This window comes from Ixodes scapularis, unplaced genomic scaffold (assembly GCF_016920785.2).
Source record: "Ixodes scapularis isolate PalLabHiFi unplaced genomic scaffold, ASM1692078v2 PGA_scaffold2__306_contigs__length_199485367, whole genome shotgun sequence".
NCBI classification, from domain to species: Eukaryota; Metazoa; Arthropoda; class Arachnida; order Ixodida; family Ixodidae; genus Ixodes; species Ixodes scapularis.
The window spans coordinates 64,370,949-64,388,850 of NW_024609857.1; the positions used below are offsets into that span (position 1 = coordinate 64,370,949).

General features: G+C 48.2%; 1 protein-coding gene across 1 annotated transcript; it reads left to right on the top strand.

Moving 5' to 3' along the window:
* Positions 1 to 743, top strand: LOC115313098. Its single transcript, XM_029972014.3, has one exon. The coding sequence runs from the start codon at positions 114 to 116 to the stop codon at positions 519 to 521; it is 408 nt and encodes a 135-aa protein (XP_029827874.2). The 5' UTR covers positions 1 to 113; the 3' UTR covers positions 522 to 743.
* Positions 744 to 17,902: the final 17,159 nt, after the last annotated feature.

Consider the following 17,902-nt stretch of genomic DNA (forward strand, 5'->3'; position numbering starts at 1 on the left):
TCGCGACGCCCGTGCTTCCACACTCGTGCTTGCAGCCGACAGTTCCATTGCTGCCCGATCTGGAAACCGGACGCGAACTCTCGGTGCACCAGAAACCAGCGCCCCGAGCAGCAATGGACGTGTCTACCGAGACCCCCGTCCAGACGAAACAGGGTACGAACAAGCCCGGCAGCAAGCAAGAGTTGGGCGACGAAGGCCTCAAGGTCCAGGAGCCCGTGAGGGCGTCTTCCAAGGAGGCGTCCAGGCCATCTGGAGAAGCGGACGTCGAGCCGCCTCTCAGCGAACTGACTAAGCCCAAGTCTAGCGACGATGTGGCCAAAGTCGTCGAGGGTGTCGCGGGCCTCCGGGGCACCGAGCCGATGGATCCAACGGGCCAGCAGGCAGAGGAGATGGCGTCGCACACCGAGTCTGTCTCCAAACCTGAGGAAGCCAAGGCGGAAGACCCGGCCTCTGGCAAGCTGCAAACGGGGGACGCTCAAACCACGACCTTCGCGTGGAAGATCGGTTCGCTGAGCGCCTGAGGGACGAATGCGCTCTGGGTTTCACGGAATGCCGCCACGAGCTTCCGAGTCTCAGCCCCCTGAATTGATGCCACTACTCTTCTAATAAATTGGTTCGTAGCCCTCTTCCCGCTCGAGTGCTTGTGGTTCTGTTCGGTGTTTGAAAACGCGGCAGTCATTGCGGTCGTTGGGCGCACTCAAAAACGACATAGGGTGGTACTCACCAAACGCCCATCTGAATTGTGCGACGCCCGTGCCTAGGGACATAAACAATTAGATATAAGAACAATTGAAATTCTCTCCCCACGCTATTTATCCAGCAGGACACAAATATGTTGACCAGACGGAATTGTTGGAAGTATTCACTCACGGCCATAGCTGAGTCCGTAGCTGCTGAGCGCGTGCTGACGGCAAGCATCGTTCCTTTGCAACGTGCAATCCGCACCACCAAGATTGCTGGACCTGGCAACGTATAGGCGTGAGCTTGTTCTGAGTAGAGCTACGGAATTAGCGACAATTCTGAGCATCCACAGTGAAGACCACACTCAAGTATGGCGTCCAGTGAATACCCCCCACCACGGTGGAAGAAACATTGTTTCTTCCACCGTGCCCTCCACTGATCTCTATGACTATATGCTGGATCGCGTTTGCCCAGCTCCGCCTATGCGCAGGCAACGGCACAGGATTGTGGTCACGGGCGGCGATATTTTTGGTAGAGTTATATTATCTCTAGCCATCATGGGGGTAATATGGCGGACAGGGCTGTTGCGGCAGGCTGCCATAAAAATAGCCGTGGGTCTAGTGCACTGCACGGTGATATTTCGTGCTTGATTGAAGTCGCTCGACGATCTTAATTACAAAAGCGCAAAGGACAAGGACAGGACAAAGAATGAACAGGACAAGCGCTTACTAACAACTGATTGTTTAATGAATGATAAGAGAAAGATGAAAATGAGAAAAGATTTAATTAATTAAAATGCCAATTGTATTCCGACGTAAAATGATTAAAAATTATTTGAGAAAAATTGGGACTGATAGAAAAATAAAAATAAAGAAAAGTACCCAGATTAAGAAAAAAAAGGTTGAGGTACCCTATCTCTTTCTCGGACAGTGAAATTGATGATGTGCTAGTGCACGTGTCTCCATTTTCGATTATAGTTTTTGCCTCGAAAATTTCTCTGGCTCTCTTGCTCCGAAAGCGTTTGAGCACTTGCGCTTGATTGAATAGAGGAGTGCATTTACGGTCTCTGGCATGTATGGCCAAGTGTCCTGATGGTGGCGCATGTAGGAAAAGCTCATGCTCTCGTAGTCGCACATTTACGCAGCGCTCAGATTGACCGACGTACACTCTCCCACATGTGCACGGAATTTCGTAAACGATGTTGACGTTGCAGTTGATATATTTATGTGCGTGCTGGACTGAGCAGTGTTCTTATCTTTCGTTCTGGGAGTTGATCTTTAGACACAGTTTTTTAAGTTTGTCAGGAATTTGCCAAATAATTTTTAATCATTTTACGTCGGAATACAATTGGCATTTTAATTTATTAAATCTCCTCTCATTTTCATCTTTCTCTTATCATGCATTAAACAATCAGTTGTTAGTAAGCGCTTGTCCTGTTCATTCTTTGTCCTGTCCTTGTCCTTTGCGCTTTTGTAATTAAGATGTTTAACCAACTAGCCCAACTGTTAATTTTAATTCGCTCGACAAAGCAGATTCTTGAAACTCAGTGGATGCGACAGAGGGAGGTCGACTATGCCGTCATGTTGTGCAACGCGCTCTTGAAATCTCCCCGATCACGAAAATACAAGAACTTACCATTAAGTATTCAGCGTTTTGTGGCTATCCTGACGCGCAGAGGTGCGTTCGGTGAAAACTATTTATTTGTTCCCAAGGTTTCCTCAAAGTCGCCCCGCGACCCTTCAGCTCTGGGTGGAAAACGTGTACCCTATCTAACGGGCGCTAGATTGCACCACCATTTATGGTGTGGCTAGAGATAATATAACTACCGAAAAAGATGGCCGACCGTGGCCGCATTCGCGGAGTGGGCAAACGCAATCCAGCAAATAGTCATAGAGATCAGTGATATGCCCTAATGAGTATCCACAGTATCATGACCTCAAACTAAGTTTTATTCATTTATGACTTATCCAATACCTAATAGGAACAGCAAACCTGCTTTTGTGCTTGACGCGAACCTTAGTCATAATTCTTATTCTTTTCTTTCTACTCCGCAGTGAATCGGAATATCGATGTGAAATATCGAAAAGTGTTTGACGCAAAAATCAAGCACTTTGCGCTTGACGTGTGCGCATTTTTTAAGATCTTACCAGTTCGTGTTTGTAAGACGAGTGATGTTTTCTGCTAGGAGAAGGGACGACGACTCGGCGATGTCTTCGTGCTAATCAGCTTGGTGGCCGGGCGTGTCGTACGGAATAAATCCTAATTTATTTTGATCGCTAAACGATTTCTCTTTTGAATCTAGACAGACTCGCCCGTTTCTGCAAAACAACACTTCTGAAGTATACTTCAGAAGTGTTGTTTTGCGGAAACGAGAAGCCACGCCCGGTCGTCCGCCGCCAGCCCTCGACTACCCGTGACATGACGCCAAGTTACGAATTACGCGGAAAATGCGCAGTGCTGCCGGTCTCCTGTGCAAGTTTTTAAATTTTTTTTTTTTTTAATCAAATTATTTGCAGTTTTAGAAGCCACATAAAATGGGTATCATATTTCTTTTTATATTTTTAATATTGAGTGTGGGCCTTCGATGTCCCACGACTTTGATTATATTTGGTGTGGCTGTCTAAACCATAGAGAACCGCATGCGACCATGGGGAAGAGAGTGAGCGCGACTCAAACCCGCCATTTCTCGATCGGCGGTTTTAGGGCGGAAAGAAAACTAATTTTGAGCCCCAAATTGTGTTCTGTATAGTTGGGATTTCATGTGTCACGTACAAATAAAAACCTTGGCGAGCGCAGATACCCTGTCAGTGTCCCTTTAATGAGGAAGAAAAAAAAACAAAAAACAACCGCATCTCCACTTGGTGAATGATGTTGATTGGGGCGAAGGTCTGGTGGTGCTTGACTGCGTAGACGCTGAGCCGCAGCATGCCGAGCCTTTCGTTCGTTTTCATCCATGTCACGCTGCGGTCAAATGCTCAAATGCGTATATATATATATATAACCACGTTCCATACCACACATTCTCTTTCTGACATGGATGAAAACGAACGAAAGGCTCGGCATAGTGCCACTAAATAAGCTACGCATCAGAGTAACGACACTTCGCCATATTGTGTCTTAAAATCATGGTTGCCAGTTATCTGAAGCTTTATCTGAAATCACAGGAAACGCTTCTCCGCCCTCTACAAATGTTTAAACAGTTCGCGACAGAGCAAAGCAATCTTAGATGACCTTCCTAACACCAACTCTAATGCTGAGGAAGCCTCCCTTATGAATCAGGACGATCGGCAGTTGTGTCTGCTCTGCATACGAGCCAAAATGGCGGCGCCCACAACAATGTCGGGGAACGGAGTGCCGATACTCTAAGCGCAGCTCATTTAGTGGCTCTAGCTCGGCATGCTGCGGCTCACCGTCTACGCAGACAAGCACCACCAGAGCTTCGCCCCAATCAACCTCGTTCACCACGTGGAGATGCGGTTGTTTTGTTGTTGTTTTTTTTTTCCTACACGAGCACGGGAGCACGTACTCACGTGCTCGTGAGCACGTGAGCTCACGAGCAGGAGCACGTGCACCCGACGGCGGACGGACATGGCTTCCCTAAAAAGCATTGTTGACTTCTCTGCGTTCTTAGCAAGGACGGATTAACCTTTGTTAGGCTGTAAGGTGCATACTGTGGCGATAACAACAAAAACACTCAAATTCTTCATCCTCTTCCTTTTCCGTCTTTACACCAAAGCAATGAACAACGAGAGGGCAGCAAGGCGAGAACGGCGAAGGCTTCTGAAGGCGAGGAGGTGTAAATAATTCCTCTGCGAAGTCCTCATTTGTTTGTGTCTGTCGTAGTTTATATAGATTTCTTTTTTGGCTTGGTAACTGCTAAAATCTAGCACGCCGGTTGCTCGCAGCGCCGCCACGTGCCTTCTTTCCGCACCAGCCGCCGACGGGGACAGTGGACGGAGGACTAGCCAGTCTTTCTAAAGATGATGGCACTACAGGCCACTACTGGCCAACATTTTAGAAATCGGTGGCCCAGACGGTCGAGTGAGCTAGCGCACACCAGGGGTGCTATTCTGGTCGCAAACGGGCACCTTTCGAGTTGTGACGTATCGAGAAAGAAGGGGCGGAGCCTCAAACTAGAATGATTCTTGTTTGAGGCTCCACCCCAACGTTCGGGTTCACGCACGTGGTCAGCTAGAATCTGACGATGCCCTACGTCGCGGTGACGTGTCCATCCAGTTGGGGCGAAGAAATCCCTGCATTTCCCTCTGTTCTTTTTGTTATCTTCTTCCTTTCCTCCGGGACTTAGAACGAGCGAATAACGGAGAAAAGGCTACCTTCCGGAAAATGAAAGGAAACAGAGAAAAATAATATTATCCTTTTATAAAATACGAAAGATTATTTCAATAATTATGACGTAAAGTAAATTTAGCTAAGATATCTCAGCTTTTTTTCTCGAAGTCTTTCGCTACGGTCTTTAAAAACAAACATGGCGAAAACCGCGGTAACGACCTTGTGGTGTTTGTGTCTCGCTTGCGTGGTTGCTTTCCCTGTTTCTGCACGATACGGATGGCATTACGAGAAGAAAATATTATGTGAAGGTACGCTGCAACACCGACCATCCTTTGTGAAGCCGCCGTGAACATAAGCTGCAAATGAAATTTCCTGTTCGCCTGTGAAGGAGACTCCAAATGGGTACAGAGCTGACGACGACTTTGTTGTAATATATGACTATAGTCGGTTGCAAGCTAAGAAAAAACCGGAAATGCCTCTCAGAGGAAAACGTAATCCTACGCCGAGAAACGCCAGCCAATCGTTTTCATGACGTCACGATTCCGTGGACCAATCGCGATCCTTTTGAAAAAAAAAAAGCTCAACATGGCTGCTGGCCTTAGCAACGCGACGCTACACTGTTAGCAAAAATAACACGCCCAGACGTGTAAACCGTTGTCCCATAGCGGACACGTCGAAACGTTCGTTTTACACGAGGCCATCTGTGTTTTTCGTCTACACATGAATTGCTGTGTAAACTTAACACGCTACACCGTGTCTGCCTTCCGCAAAACCGTTTCGAGCGTGTTCCTTATGAAACATGGCGGCCAGCGGCCGAGAACAGGCGAGAGACGAGCCCAGCGAGCCGCGCGCCTTTCAGCCGAATTGAAAGCACATAGGGCGCGTTAGTTCTCGTTCGATGTCTTTTATACACAGTAAAGTCTCCAAGCGGCGGACGTAGCTACTTGCAAAGGTACGTACGTGTGTTGTCAACGGTCGGCGGCAAAAAAAAAAAAAAAAAAAAACGAATGCCGAACTTACATGGATAAATAACTTGAGCAAACTATTTAGAATCGGGCGGTAACTTGCGCCACCTATCGAGATATCTAGCAGCCTTTTTTTAAAAAAAAGACGAGTCTGTTAACACTGTGAACGACCACGGCCACACAGCAACCCTACATACAACGCAGGCAACACAGCACACAGCTACACGGCACCGACATATACACAAAAACAACAACCGACACAACGCCCGACAGTTCCTACTCGATTTCCATTTCTCCCCGCGGCGCATATAAGCTCGACATGTGCGGGTGAGCTCCTTGGTCACTGACCATTACAGATTTATAGAAGAATACACAAAACACGGCGCAATGGACAGCCGTGTGTTAGAACTGTTTGCATTTAAAAAGTATGGAGGCAAAATCTATAATGTTAGTCCGTTGCAATAAATAATGATATGTTAACAATAAATCTTAAACCGGTCATGAAAAAGCTCAAATTTTTGTTATTTTCTTGCTTGACCAGTGTTATGAGCAGTCCGACTAGCATGAATCAGATAGAAAAACAAATTATTGGGATTTTGTCATTACGTATACAATAATAAATGAAAATGATCCTTGCGCAAAGCATTTTTTATATATTTTTGTGAAGGACATCCGGACATCCGCCCAACACTTCACTTCCGCTAGTTGCAGCAGTTGCAGTACAGGAGCAGACGCCTTCACTTTTGGGGCGTTTTGATGCAGTTTGTTGTCGTATGTCGTGTCGGTGTCGAGAAGAGCGGTGGGGCTTGGGAGTTTGTGACCGGTGTTATTCGTGAACACTGGTGTGGGGCGCTGATGCGTCTTTTTTTTATACTGCCACCACCCCGAACTTTGAAGATACACGGGCCCGTAGCAGTGTATTATGCTGAATCGCGAGCTCCTTCTCTGTTGACGTCGCTTTCCTGGTACCCCTCGTGGATACTGCAAGCGTTTAAACAGTGTGCACCGTCTCGCCTACATCCCCGGTGACGTACTCGACCTGTTGAAACTTATTGCTTCCGTCATTTTAGAGTACGCAAGGCAGTTATCTCGTTGGTCTGGTTTCGGTTATAAAAGCAAGGCAAAACGCTCGTAGTTCCCGCCCTCAGTACACGTTGGACATCTTCCACACTTTGACACCGGATAACTGAATGAACGAGGATTTACATTCACTTCCGAGGTTACTCTCGCCGCTTCCTCACCGTTGAGCAGCAGGATGAGCTGGCGACAAGCCGCGGATGAAAGGCTGGAGCATCAACAGCCCAAGCGCACTCGGTGCCGATGCGAGCGACGCGGGTTTCTGTCAACCGGGAGGCCAGCACAAACCGTGACCATTCCAGCTCTTCGTCATGACACGGTGTTGCAGAGAGCAGGGTAAAATACAGCTACACGGATCACCGAAGCAAACGACTGCTATCTTAAATCTTGGCTTGTGATTGCGCCTTTAGTAGATCATCTTATTCGTTTTGCTGGAGAGACGCAAACGACGGGCATAACAAAATCGCTTGCATATTCCGCATATCTCACAAAGGCATTTACCCTGTCACCTTGCGAAAAGCGCGAAACACGGAGTCCGCACCGTCCTAAGCTTCCCGTTTTTTACCTGCTTTAGAGCAGTTTGTACCTGCTAGTAGATATGCCTACTGAAACTGAAACAGGGCAGTGCCAGAGAGAAAGAGACAAAGTTACGAAAGCTTGCTCGCTCTCTAATTTCTCAACTCTCAAGTGATTGTACCACAATAAATGCACCAACGCGTCTTCCAAAATAAAGAAAGAGCACTACGTTCACAACATAAAAAATGGTCTCAGTACATGCATCTGTGGGCAGGTAGGAAACCTTGCCCTTATTTATTCACGCCGCATGATTGCCGCAACAAACTCGTTGCAGGACCGAATCATACTCGAGCGGTGTGCGTCGCTATGCAAACGCAGTCCAACACGAAGCATAAAAAACGGCAGATTTAAGACAACAATCCGGAGTCCATTATTCAATTAAAACAACGTAATTTTGTTGAAAACGCCCGCTGCTTCTTACTCACGGTATGTGTCGGGATACTTCCAGAGTTTGAAACGGAACGAGGGAAGATTTACTTTTAAAAACGCTCGCTGCGTCCTCCCGGACCAGCTGGACCGGATAAGCTGACGACGACGGGACTGTACCCGTTGAACCTCCACCACGCAACAAACAATTTGCGCTCCGTGTTAAAAGCGTGGTTCAAACAGACCCGGAATACAAAGCACCGCACCACACACGACGAATGTTTCAGCTCTTTTTCGCATCGCCGGGTTGCACCAAACAGAACGAGATCGCCGAAGTCAACGCCGCGCTGTCGTGAACATTGGCTTGTGGTTGCGAACTCGTGGACCCTGTGACTCCCTTCGCTTTCAAAGCACACACGACGATTATGAATGCTACTTTCCGTCTTCCAGGAACATCACAGGGGCACTTCTCCGGTCACGTCTTCACTATGTGCTCGCAAACTCCGAAGCTCTATGCGAAGCTTCTCGCGTCCCGTCAAACCAAAACAGTAGCGGCGCCATGCGTACTTGCCAGATTTTCTCCGGTCAAACAAAAACAACGAAAGCCAACCGGCGCTTGCTTCCAGCGTACATCGGCGTTGCGCTTGCGCCGTGGCCAGATCGCCAGATCGCTTGCAGTTGAAGGTTGAAGCAAAAACGAAACCAACTGCAATGTCACGTGTTCACATCGAGGACACGCTTTTTATATCCATTTTAACTGTTTGGAACAGATAATTAGACCCATAACTTTATTTGTGGTGTCTAAGAAACTGTTATCAGGACCCCTAAACTAAATACAAACATGGGCGACATCAAGGAAGCCGCATTGCCATCGACCAGAAGATGGCGGCGAGCCCGGTAAGCGTGGGTTTCGCCAACGTCCTGCGACATGGCGCAATTGCTTTTGGTGCATATCTGTCTCCGAGACATGTTTCTTTCCGCGGCATTTGTCTCGACGGTCCTTTCTAAGTGTGTCCCCAAGCATTCCGGTGCTTCGATAGCCGGCAATGCCGCGGTCGTCGCCGGGGGCGATGCGTGTTTTCGAGGTCGGCTACACGGTTATGCGTGTATGACCTAACCAAAACACGTTTTTTACAACCTCGCATGATTTCTGAACGAATTATCCGTTACTCATCGTGTAAATTTATGGTAATTTGTGTAAATGGCGTGTTTTTCACCCCAAATATTCGCCAAATACACGGGACTTGCTAACAGTGTAGTTTCTCGTGACAATTATTCTGCTTTTTTGCACCGTGTTTTACGTGCCCGAAGTTACGCCACGAAATCTTAATGGTATCGGCTTGCGTTTGCAGCAGTTTTTGCACGACAACGTGAGAATCCAGCGACGCTATCGCCAACGAAAATTTCGAAGCGGGAGCGAGGCTTAGCGCTGGAAGACGGTATGTTAGACAGTATCTTGGACAGAAAATGAATTGGGATGACGGTACATTGGACATGACTTTCTTTCTTTACTAAACAGCTATTTCGTTGACAAAAACGTATTCTAACTTATTTAAATGTCCTGAATGAATTAAATTAATATTGTAGTAGTTTAAGACACGTTTCCTGGAGGAAGAAAAAGCAACGTTGCTGGCGAACTACTTTCTCGACGGCTGAGGCACTTCAGATGGGCGCAATGCGCTTGTGGGTGGAGCTAAAAGATTGTTCTCAGGTTGCATCCGACTATAGTCATGAGATGGACGCAGAGTGCACCGGTTGTGAACATGCTGTGGATGATGCAGGAAAGTTTCTTCGTACAGTTTTAATAATGCTTTGCTCGCTTTGCTCACCGCAGTGACTACGACGGTAGTCCCCATAAGCCATGCTCTTCTCTTTCGGCGCTGAAGAAATTGACGCGACCGCATAATCTCGGGCAGTCTTTTTTACTTATTTTTATATTTGCAGAAAAGCTCGTGCAAAAAAAAAAAAAAAAAAAAAAGAAAAGAAAACGGCTTCCACGTTTTTACACGTCCCTACATAGGTACCTCGCTATCCCATTGGCTTCATTGCGCGTGACGATTCAACGCTCTTTGCCATGAAAACGTTCGTGAAACTAGAAAGCCTCTGTTTGCCGCTAACAGTCATTTTTCGAGTTCGGGTTGTGACGACAAAATGACGTAAGAACAAGAATGCACGGGACTATTTGCATTGTTTTAACTCGACAACCGTACCCCTGGCGAGTTAAACTCGAAAGAACGTGGCCGCGATTCTCGTCGGATCGACCGCGGCTGGGGTTTGACATGCGATCGGTCACTCGGTCAACGCGCACACGAATGCTTTCGTGCTGTTGGATGAGCCCATTCGGCGGCAGGACCGGGTCGAAGAGCACAGTGAGCTGGCGTTTAACGTCTCCCATATAACACTTGGCGAGATGCAAGACTTGGCTTCTATTTGTGCCGGTGTTATGAAGCCTGAAAGTGGTGGTGGTGCTGTGGCTCGTACGGTAGCCTTGCTGAGATTATGAAGACAGCAATATACCTTCATTCAGCGTTGCCATGCATCAAGATTCAAAACCTCCCTTTTACACAAAGGAAACCACGTTTCGCGAGCACGGAGGAAGCAGCCAACGGTCTGAGAAAGAATTGTGCCGCCGCCACGACCGCCAGCGATCGCCCCAACGGCAAGAAAACAAACCACAAGCTCATTGAGGTTTGTGTAGTGCTGACTGCTGATTCATCGGACGACAAAGGTGAATGATGTAAAACGCAACGTAAGTTTGCCAGCGTTTTGCGAAACTAATGCGTTTCGTTGAAAATTTGAATTTGTGGAATTCGTTAACGCCTTGAACGTTTGACGGGGACTGCATTGTGAACGCAGGCTTCACACAAGTGTTTTCTACAGTGTCTGCTTTGCCTGCACGCATATAAAGACAGAAACACTGCCTATATGGTGCATAAAATAAAGAAAATTTCGCTTATCTTGATAATGTTGACTATCAATTGAGTGCTGTTGATAGTAGTGGCGTAGCCAGGAACTTTTAAGCGGGTGAGGGTGGAGGGGGTTTGAGGTGGCTGGGATGTTTATGACTTGGGGAGCGGGGGGGGGGGGGGGGGGTGTTGTCGAAATTTGTGTGTATAATCTAGGGCCCGCCGGATTTGGGGAGGGGGGGGGCGAAGATAAGCCATCCCCCCCCTAGCTTTACCACTGGATGATACCATAAGGGGAGCATCCTACATTCACAGGCTGCCATAAGCATGTGCAGAGCCACTGAACTCGTACCACAATGGCAAGATAGCTGCTGACGTTTTTCACGTTACGTAGCGGTTCTTTCTTTAGTACATATGCTCGCTTTTCCTTCACACATCTACTCTGCTTCAACAGCGCGTATTTGCTCTGTATTACAGGCAAATTTAAAAAAAAATCCAGCTCACACTACTCTATAATTTCAACGAGTTACTGTCACTTTTGAAACGACAATCTTTTTAATTTCTATGATAACCTTTACATTAAACACACGGGTGTTGAATGGAGGACAATTGTATCTTTATTATTTTTCTTGGTCATGGAGATGACGACCATCCACAAGATTGCACTGGCTAAATTTCTCGCCTACAGTGGGTAACAATGTTACCATGCTCCGTCAGACTAAACTCCTGCTGTCTAAACAACTAACGATTCATTTTAGGACACACTGTTCGTAGTTCATTGCAGGGCATCGAAAAGTGTTTCTTAGGACTGTCCGATGACTGACATGCAATTCAAAAAGCTTGGCGTGAAAAGGTAAAATATCTAGTTTATACAATAAAATGCCATCAGCAACCCATTCAGATTTTATTGCGTGATTGACAGTAGCTACAAACCGCAACAAATGGTCAACTGAAGACATAGGTACTAAGCGTGCACTAACTTCGAAGCGGTAGAAACCCTGAAATGTTAACGCAAACTTACCACCAAGTTGTTAATGACAGAGTGGTGTTTGCTTTGCGGAAAAGTGTTGGAGTCCTTCAGAACGGTGACGATCTCCTTCAGACCGATGGTGATGGTGACGAAGGTTCTGTTAGATTCTAGGTTCCGTCAACGCACCCCACGACGTCGAGTGCTTGTCGTGGTGGTGACAAAAGCCTTCTTTCGCACATGCCTCAGCTGCCTCGGTTCGGGGTTTCGTCGACCCAGCCGTCTCTTCCCATCCGGTTGACAGCGACACTCGCGACGGCCGTCACGGCTCTGGGGTGCTATGTTGCGCTTTTTGCACTCCCAGGAGACTTGGAAGAGGGAAGTGACGTCAACGACATAGCAAATGCAGATTGGATGTTGACAGAAGAAAACGAAATCAACACCCAATCTGCGTTTGCTGTGTCGTTGACGTCACTTCCCTCTCCCTAGTCTCCTGGGAGTGCAAAAAGCGCAACATAGCCCCCCTGTTCACCATCCACTGGGCATTAGCTATGTGATCATCGGTGGCAACCGCGCTCTTGTAGTTCCCCGCTGCGAAAAATCTCAGTGCGATTCAATTAGTCTGCTGCTGCTCGACGATCATCATCTCTCATCGTCGCCGTCTCTCGTCGCGCAGCTGGTCACACTGCTATCACACGGTGCTTTTCGACAAGCGGTATTGTCGTCAGAAACAGTCGTCGTGCATCGCGAAGGCTACCGGGTGCTCGCGGAAAACTCGTCATTCTACGCGTTAATCGAGCCATCGTTGCGCAATAAGCATCGCCGCCATTTTCTACGCTCTAGACTCCTGCCCAAAGCTTGTTCCCTTTCGTGCAATAGAAACAGAAGTTAAAAGCACGAGCACATCCCCCCAAACGATGCTTGCACGAACGTTGGTTTGCACTGCGCAAGCGCGCCTGCTCGACAGGGACGTTGAAAGCCCGGAGCACGTTCTTGTAGCTCCTACACCCGCACTAGCTCGCACTCATAGTGAAACAGAGAGTAGGGTGTGTCGAGTAATACCGCAGTTAATCTAGTTACGCGACTTCCGCTATGTGCTACGTAGGTCGGACGTGGTCGTACGTCACTTTGTCGTCACGGTCCGAGCTCGAAGAGTGTCAGTTACGGCAAACAGTTGCTTTCGTGTTTCGCGAACGTTCCCATGGGAACCGCGTGGAATTATCACGCGGGCTGTGGCCAATAGGAGCGCGCGGTTCGTAGGGGGGAGGAGTTTTCGAGAAACACGAACATGACCGTTTGTGACCCGAATAGCACCCCAGCTTCGAACATGTGGAGCGAAAGCTCGCGCTGCGGAACCCAGGGATCCTTGGCTCAATCCCCACCCCTGCCCATTTCGATCTGGAGGAGCATCGTATCGGCGTGCGGTCTTGTATCACTGCTGCTTGGTGCACGTTAAAAACTCTAGAATAGCGGTTGTACCGCATTGGCCAAAGCGACCACCTACAGCTGAGACCCCAGACTCGCACTTAGTTAGACTAACTTCCGGCTGTATAAATATACACACACCCATTTCTAGACACAAGTCAATAGGGAGTTTTAGTAGATCGTTTTCAAGGGCCCGCTACCGCTACGAGCGCGCGCTTCAGAGCATGCATCGAAGTGGCAGCGCGAGCTCCCGCTACGATTAGCGTGGCCTGAAAACACGATCTACTAAAACTCTCTATGCCTGTCGGATGGTGGAAAACGCAATGGGGGCCGCCGTCCGAGAAGTTGCGCGCCGCCGCCGTTCAGGGTGGAGGCGCCTTCATTGTTAGGTTAGAGCAGAGCCGTAATCACCGTATTCGGCGGGAGTTGATACCACGAGGGCGCTGCAGTATTTGGTGTCCCAAAAGACTTCCGGTAGTTTTACTTGTTTTTCAGCAACGCACAGCGATTGCGCAAGAAGCTTTTCTTTCGGAGAAGTATCCGTGATACGCCTGCAAGAACCTGCGCGCAATGAAGAAAGTAGTACAATTAACAAAATGATGCAAGAGGAAAACCGGAAGCGCGCAGGGATGCGCCTGCAGTGAGTGGTAGCGTGCTTGTTTCCATTAATTTTTTCGAACAAGCGTCAGTGAATATGGGCAGAGCTTAGTCATTTATTGAGACGTATAGGAGGCAAATAAAGAGGCGGTATCGGACGAAAGCGTGCTGGGCTTGTTCCAGGGCATCTTCACAAATTCGACTGTGGCCAACCAAAAGACGGAAATATTACCCTGGTGGTGGTCGCGAGAAACGAAATTAACAAGTGCGCCGGAGTAACTCTTGGTGACTGAAGATATTGCCGCGAGCGCAGCTTCCCAAGAAGGTAGCGCGGCCGTGGCCTAGCGGTTATCGTGCCTGCCTCCCACGCGAAGTGCCAGGGTTCGATTCCTGGGAGCCATGCGTCTTTTGTTTATCCTTGAAATTTAGTATTCTAGTAAATTCGAGAATCCTGTTGCTTGTTCGAGGTGCGAATGTTCTCGTCACCGAACCTTCTAGGCCGATTGTTCCAGAAGGCAACGCGTGTACATAAAGGGCTCCGCATGGTGATCCTCAGTCAGGTCTCACCCCGGCGTTCGACTCTGCTGTTACGCCAACATTGAAGCCCGCGACGCTCTGTTCTTATCTTGTTTCCTTTTTTTTTTTTTTTTTTTTGGGGGGGGGGGAGCACAGGTTTGCCTTATTAAGTGTTTCAGTTTCCCCCCCGTTATTCTTTGTTTCTTCGCCTGTTCCTTCGTGACAATATGGTGCACGTGACGTTTCAATCGCGGTCATCCAAACTCATGGTGGAAGAGCGCGACTAGCGGAACGATAGACATAATCCGTACGCCAGGCGCCGAAGGCCGGAAGTCTGCCGTCGAGCGGTCACACTCTGTCCGAGCAAAACAGTGTTCGAGCAGCACATATGTTTCTTACATCTTTTTGCGTGATCATAATCTAAACATCACACCCCATTTTCAACCATAAAGAGTTACTCCATTTAACGTTTACGCTCTTATTAAAACTGTTTCATGCTACCCCCACCGCTGGGGGATTCTTTTCAACTTCTGGGCCTCCAAACTCGTCAAACACAAAGTTGGGGCAGTCGTTGACGGAGCGCACAGATTGGCCTATCTCGATGACGACTTCGCACTTTTTTCGCCAACGTCTAATCGGTGCGCTCCGCGAACTTTCGGCTCCAACTTTGTGTTTTCCAGTTTAGGGCCCCTGGTTGGCCTGGCTGGTTAGCCCTGGCTCTTCGAATAATCACTGCAACTTTCAGTGAGGATGCTCCTGCGATTTTTAGGCTTTTGAACTAATCGACGATTTTACGAATTGGCAGTTCTGAAGATTTTGATATAATGTGCTTTCGCTGCAATAGCTTGAATTTGATCGCAAAGATTTTTTTTGTTTCTTTTGTTTCTTCAAGTGGCAAGCTGGCGTTTGCTCAAGTGATGTATATGATATGTCCTGCTATATAACAATGCATGAACACATAATATTAAACTTAGATGCTCAGAGGTGTGTTCGTTTTTGTAATTAACAAGTTACCGACATAATTATTTCTTACGAGTGTAATATTTTTCTGTAGCGCGGGGCCCGTGTATGGTTCTAGATATCCCCTTTGCAATGCCTACAAAGGCCTAAAACGACGTCAGCCGACCCCAGCTCATGTATTGGACAAGAAAACTGCGTCACTCGGACGTATGCGCTCGTCAACAATCAATTCGTCAACGAATATTTCAATTGGCGTTCATGGCCAATGAGTGCCCTTACGGAACTTATCCTCACTTGCAAATGCCAAGTTTTATGGTACGCTTAAAAAGCACGGTGGAACCTTGGGATCATCGCACCGGTGCCGTAGCATGTCACGAAGGCGTGACTTCACAGTTGGCTTTTGAGTTGAGGATTACAGTTAAGGAAGAAATTTAAAAAATCATTGCATGGCTCCTTTAACATCGCTATGTGTTCTACACCAGATAAAAATATTGACGTTTTGCATGCGGTCAACTTCCGGACGACCCACTTGGCCTGTCGGCAAAAACACCTCATATCCGACGTCCGTCTCTTTTGTTGGCGTTAACAATCCTTGGGAGACCACCATGCTGTCCTTCTTGGTTGAACCCCGTCGGCCGCTCATCGCCGAAACGAGGGTGAGACCGTCGTCGACGTTGCTCCTTGCCAGTCGGCGAGACCACGACCAACTCTAAACTTACGACCACTCCATCTGGAAACACTCCAGCACGCACCTCACAGAAGGCTAAAGCCCCTTTATGTTTTAGAAGTAGCTCAAGGTGCGCCGATACACAAGACACGTGCAACGTAGAGCCCTTAGGAAGATCATGGCGGCACTAGGGTGCCTCAATGTCCTGTTTAGGGTGATGCCATCGTTTGTAGTACCAGATGCCGACAGCACGCGCGCACAGGGAAAATACAAAAAGATCGCAGGAAACAAAATGTCGCCCGTAACACAGTCAGCGCCACGAGCGCGTACAGGGACACGCTCTTTCACGCACTTGAGAACAAAAATAAAAAAAATAAAAAATGAAAGCCGTTTACAACTCCCTGTACGCCGAATTAGAGCGCAGCTCTTGAGGAGGAAAAGGGAAGGGTACTGAGGTTCACGTGTTCTCGGGGGGGGGGGGGGGGGGTCAAAGGACCTCGGGGGGGGGGGGGGGGTCACCTGACCTTGGTGGGGTCACATGACCCCTCCCCAAGGTCACGTGGGGGTCACCTGACTTTGGGGGTCACGTGACCCTTGTGTCACGTGACCTCGGGGGGGTCACGTGACCCCCAGAGAAATTTTCCGCTAGATTTAGCGGGGGAAAGTTTTTCCGCTAGATTTAGCGGAAAATTTTATTCCGCTAGATTTAGCGAGGAAATTTTTCCGCTAGATTTAGCGGGGAAATTTTTCCGCTCGATTTAGCAGGGAAATTTTTCCGCTAGATTTAGCGGGGAAATTTTTCCGCTAGTTTTAGTGGGGAAATTTACCCATAATGCAACGCGCGGTTACGGCGACGCCGACGCCGCTCAAGCCGGAAACGGGCGCCTAAGAGCTGCGCTCTAAAATAAGCGTTCGAAATAATATGGCCACATGTCATCACCCCAAGCAAAGCGCACATGAAGACACCCTAGGCGGCACAGCGCAGCACTGAGCTATATATGTCAAACGCCATATTCTTCCCATAAGTGGCGCGCGGCACGTGTCTCGAGCATTTCCACAACAATGAATGGCGCCACTTTTCCCAGGACAGAGGGGCTTTACGGAGGGCCGAGGTTCAGCGGCGCCTCTTGGCGGGGCCTGGAACTCGGCATTTTTTGTCGTCTTTTTCCGCGCTGCACCGAGTTGTGTTGGCCTCTATGGCGTTAGCGGCGGGCGGGCGCAGCCATTACCATCTGGTGGTGGCTGCGCAAACTAAAAAAAAGGCAAACTAATTAACGAATTGGACTCCTTTAGTATAATTTACATGGAGAAAAACATTTTATAGCGTGAGCGCGCTTAAAACCAGAAAGCGCGATCAGCTGTCACGCACCCACTGATAACAGAAGAACCCGACGATGGTAGGAGTTAGGTGGGAGGACCGGGTTTTCGCGCCGCCTTGGGAGAACACCTCTCACTAGGCGGCGCTAAAACTCGGCCCTCAGCCGGGAGCAGGCTCTTCCATAGGGAGCGCTCAGATGGAGTGGTCTTAAGTATAGAATTGGTCGTGGGTGTGACAATCTCATCATTAATGGATGATCCGGTCTTGAAGAAGTATGATGCTAAGCTTACATTCGCTTACTATGGGGCAGTCGAGCAGCAGTGATGTCCCGAGGCAATCGTCCTGTCGTGGCCGGCGTAATCAGATTTCGTTCTATCGGAGGGAAGTCCTCGGTACGTACGTCCAGACTTGTGCTCGTTACTTGAAAAATGTAATAAATCACAATTACAAATTACCGAGCCTCAAATGTAATGGATTACCGTTACAAGTTACTTTCGCTGAAAAGTAACGGATTACTTTACTCATTATGTTACAAATTACTTTCACGTTACTTTTTCCGCACACTTATCAAAAACAAAAACAGAAACAATT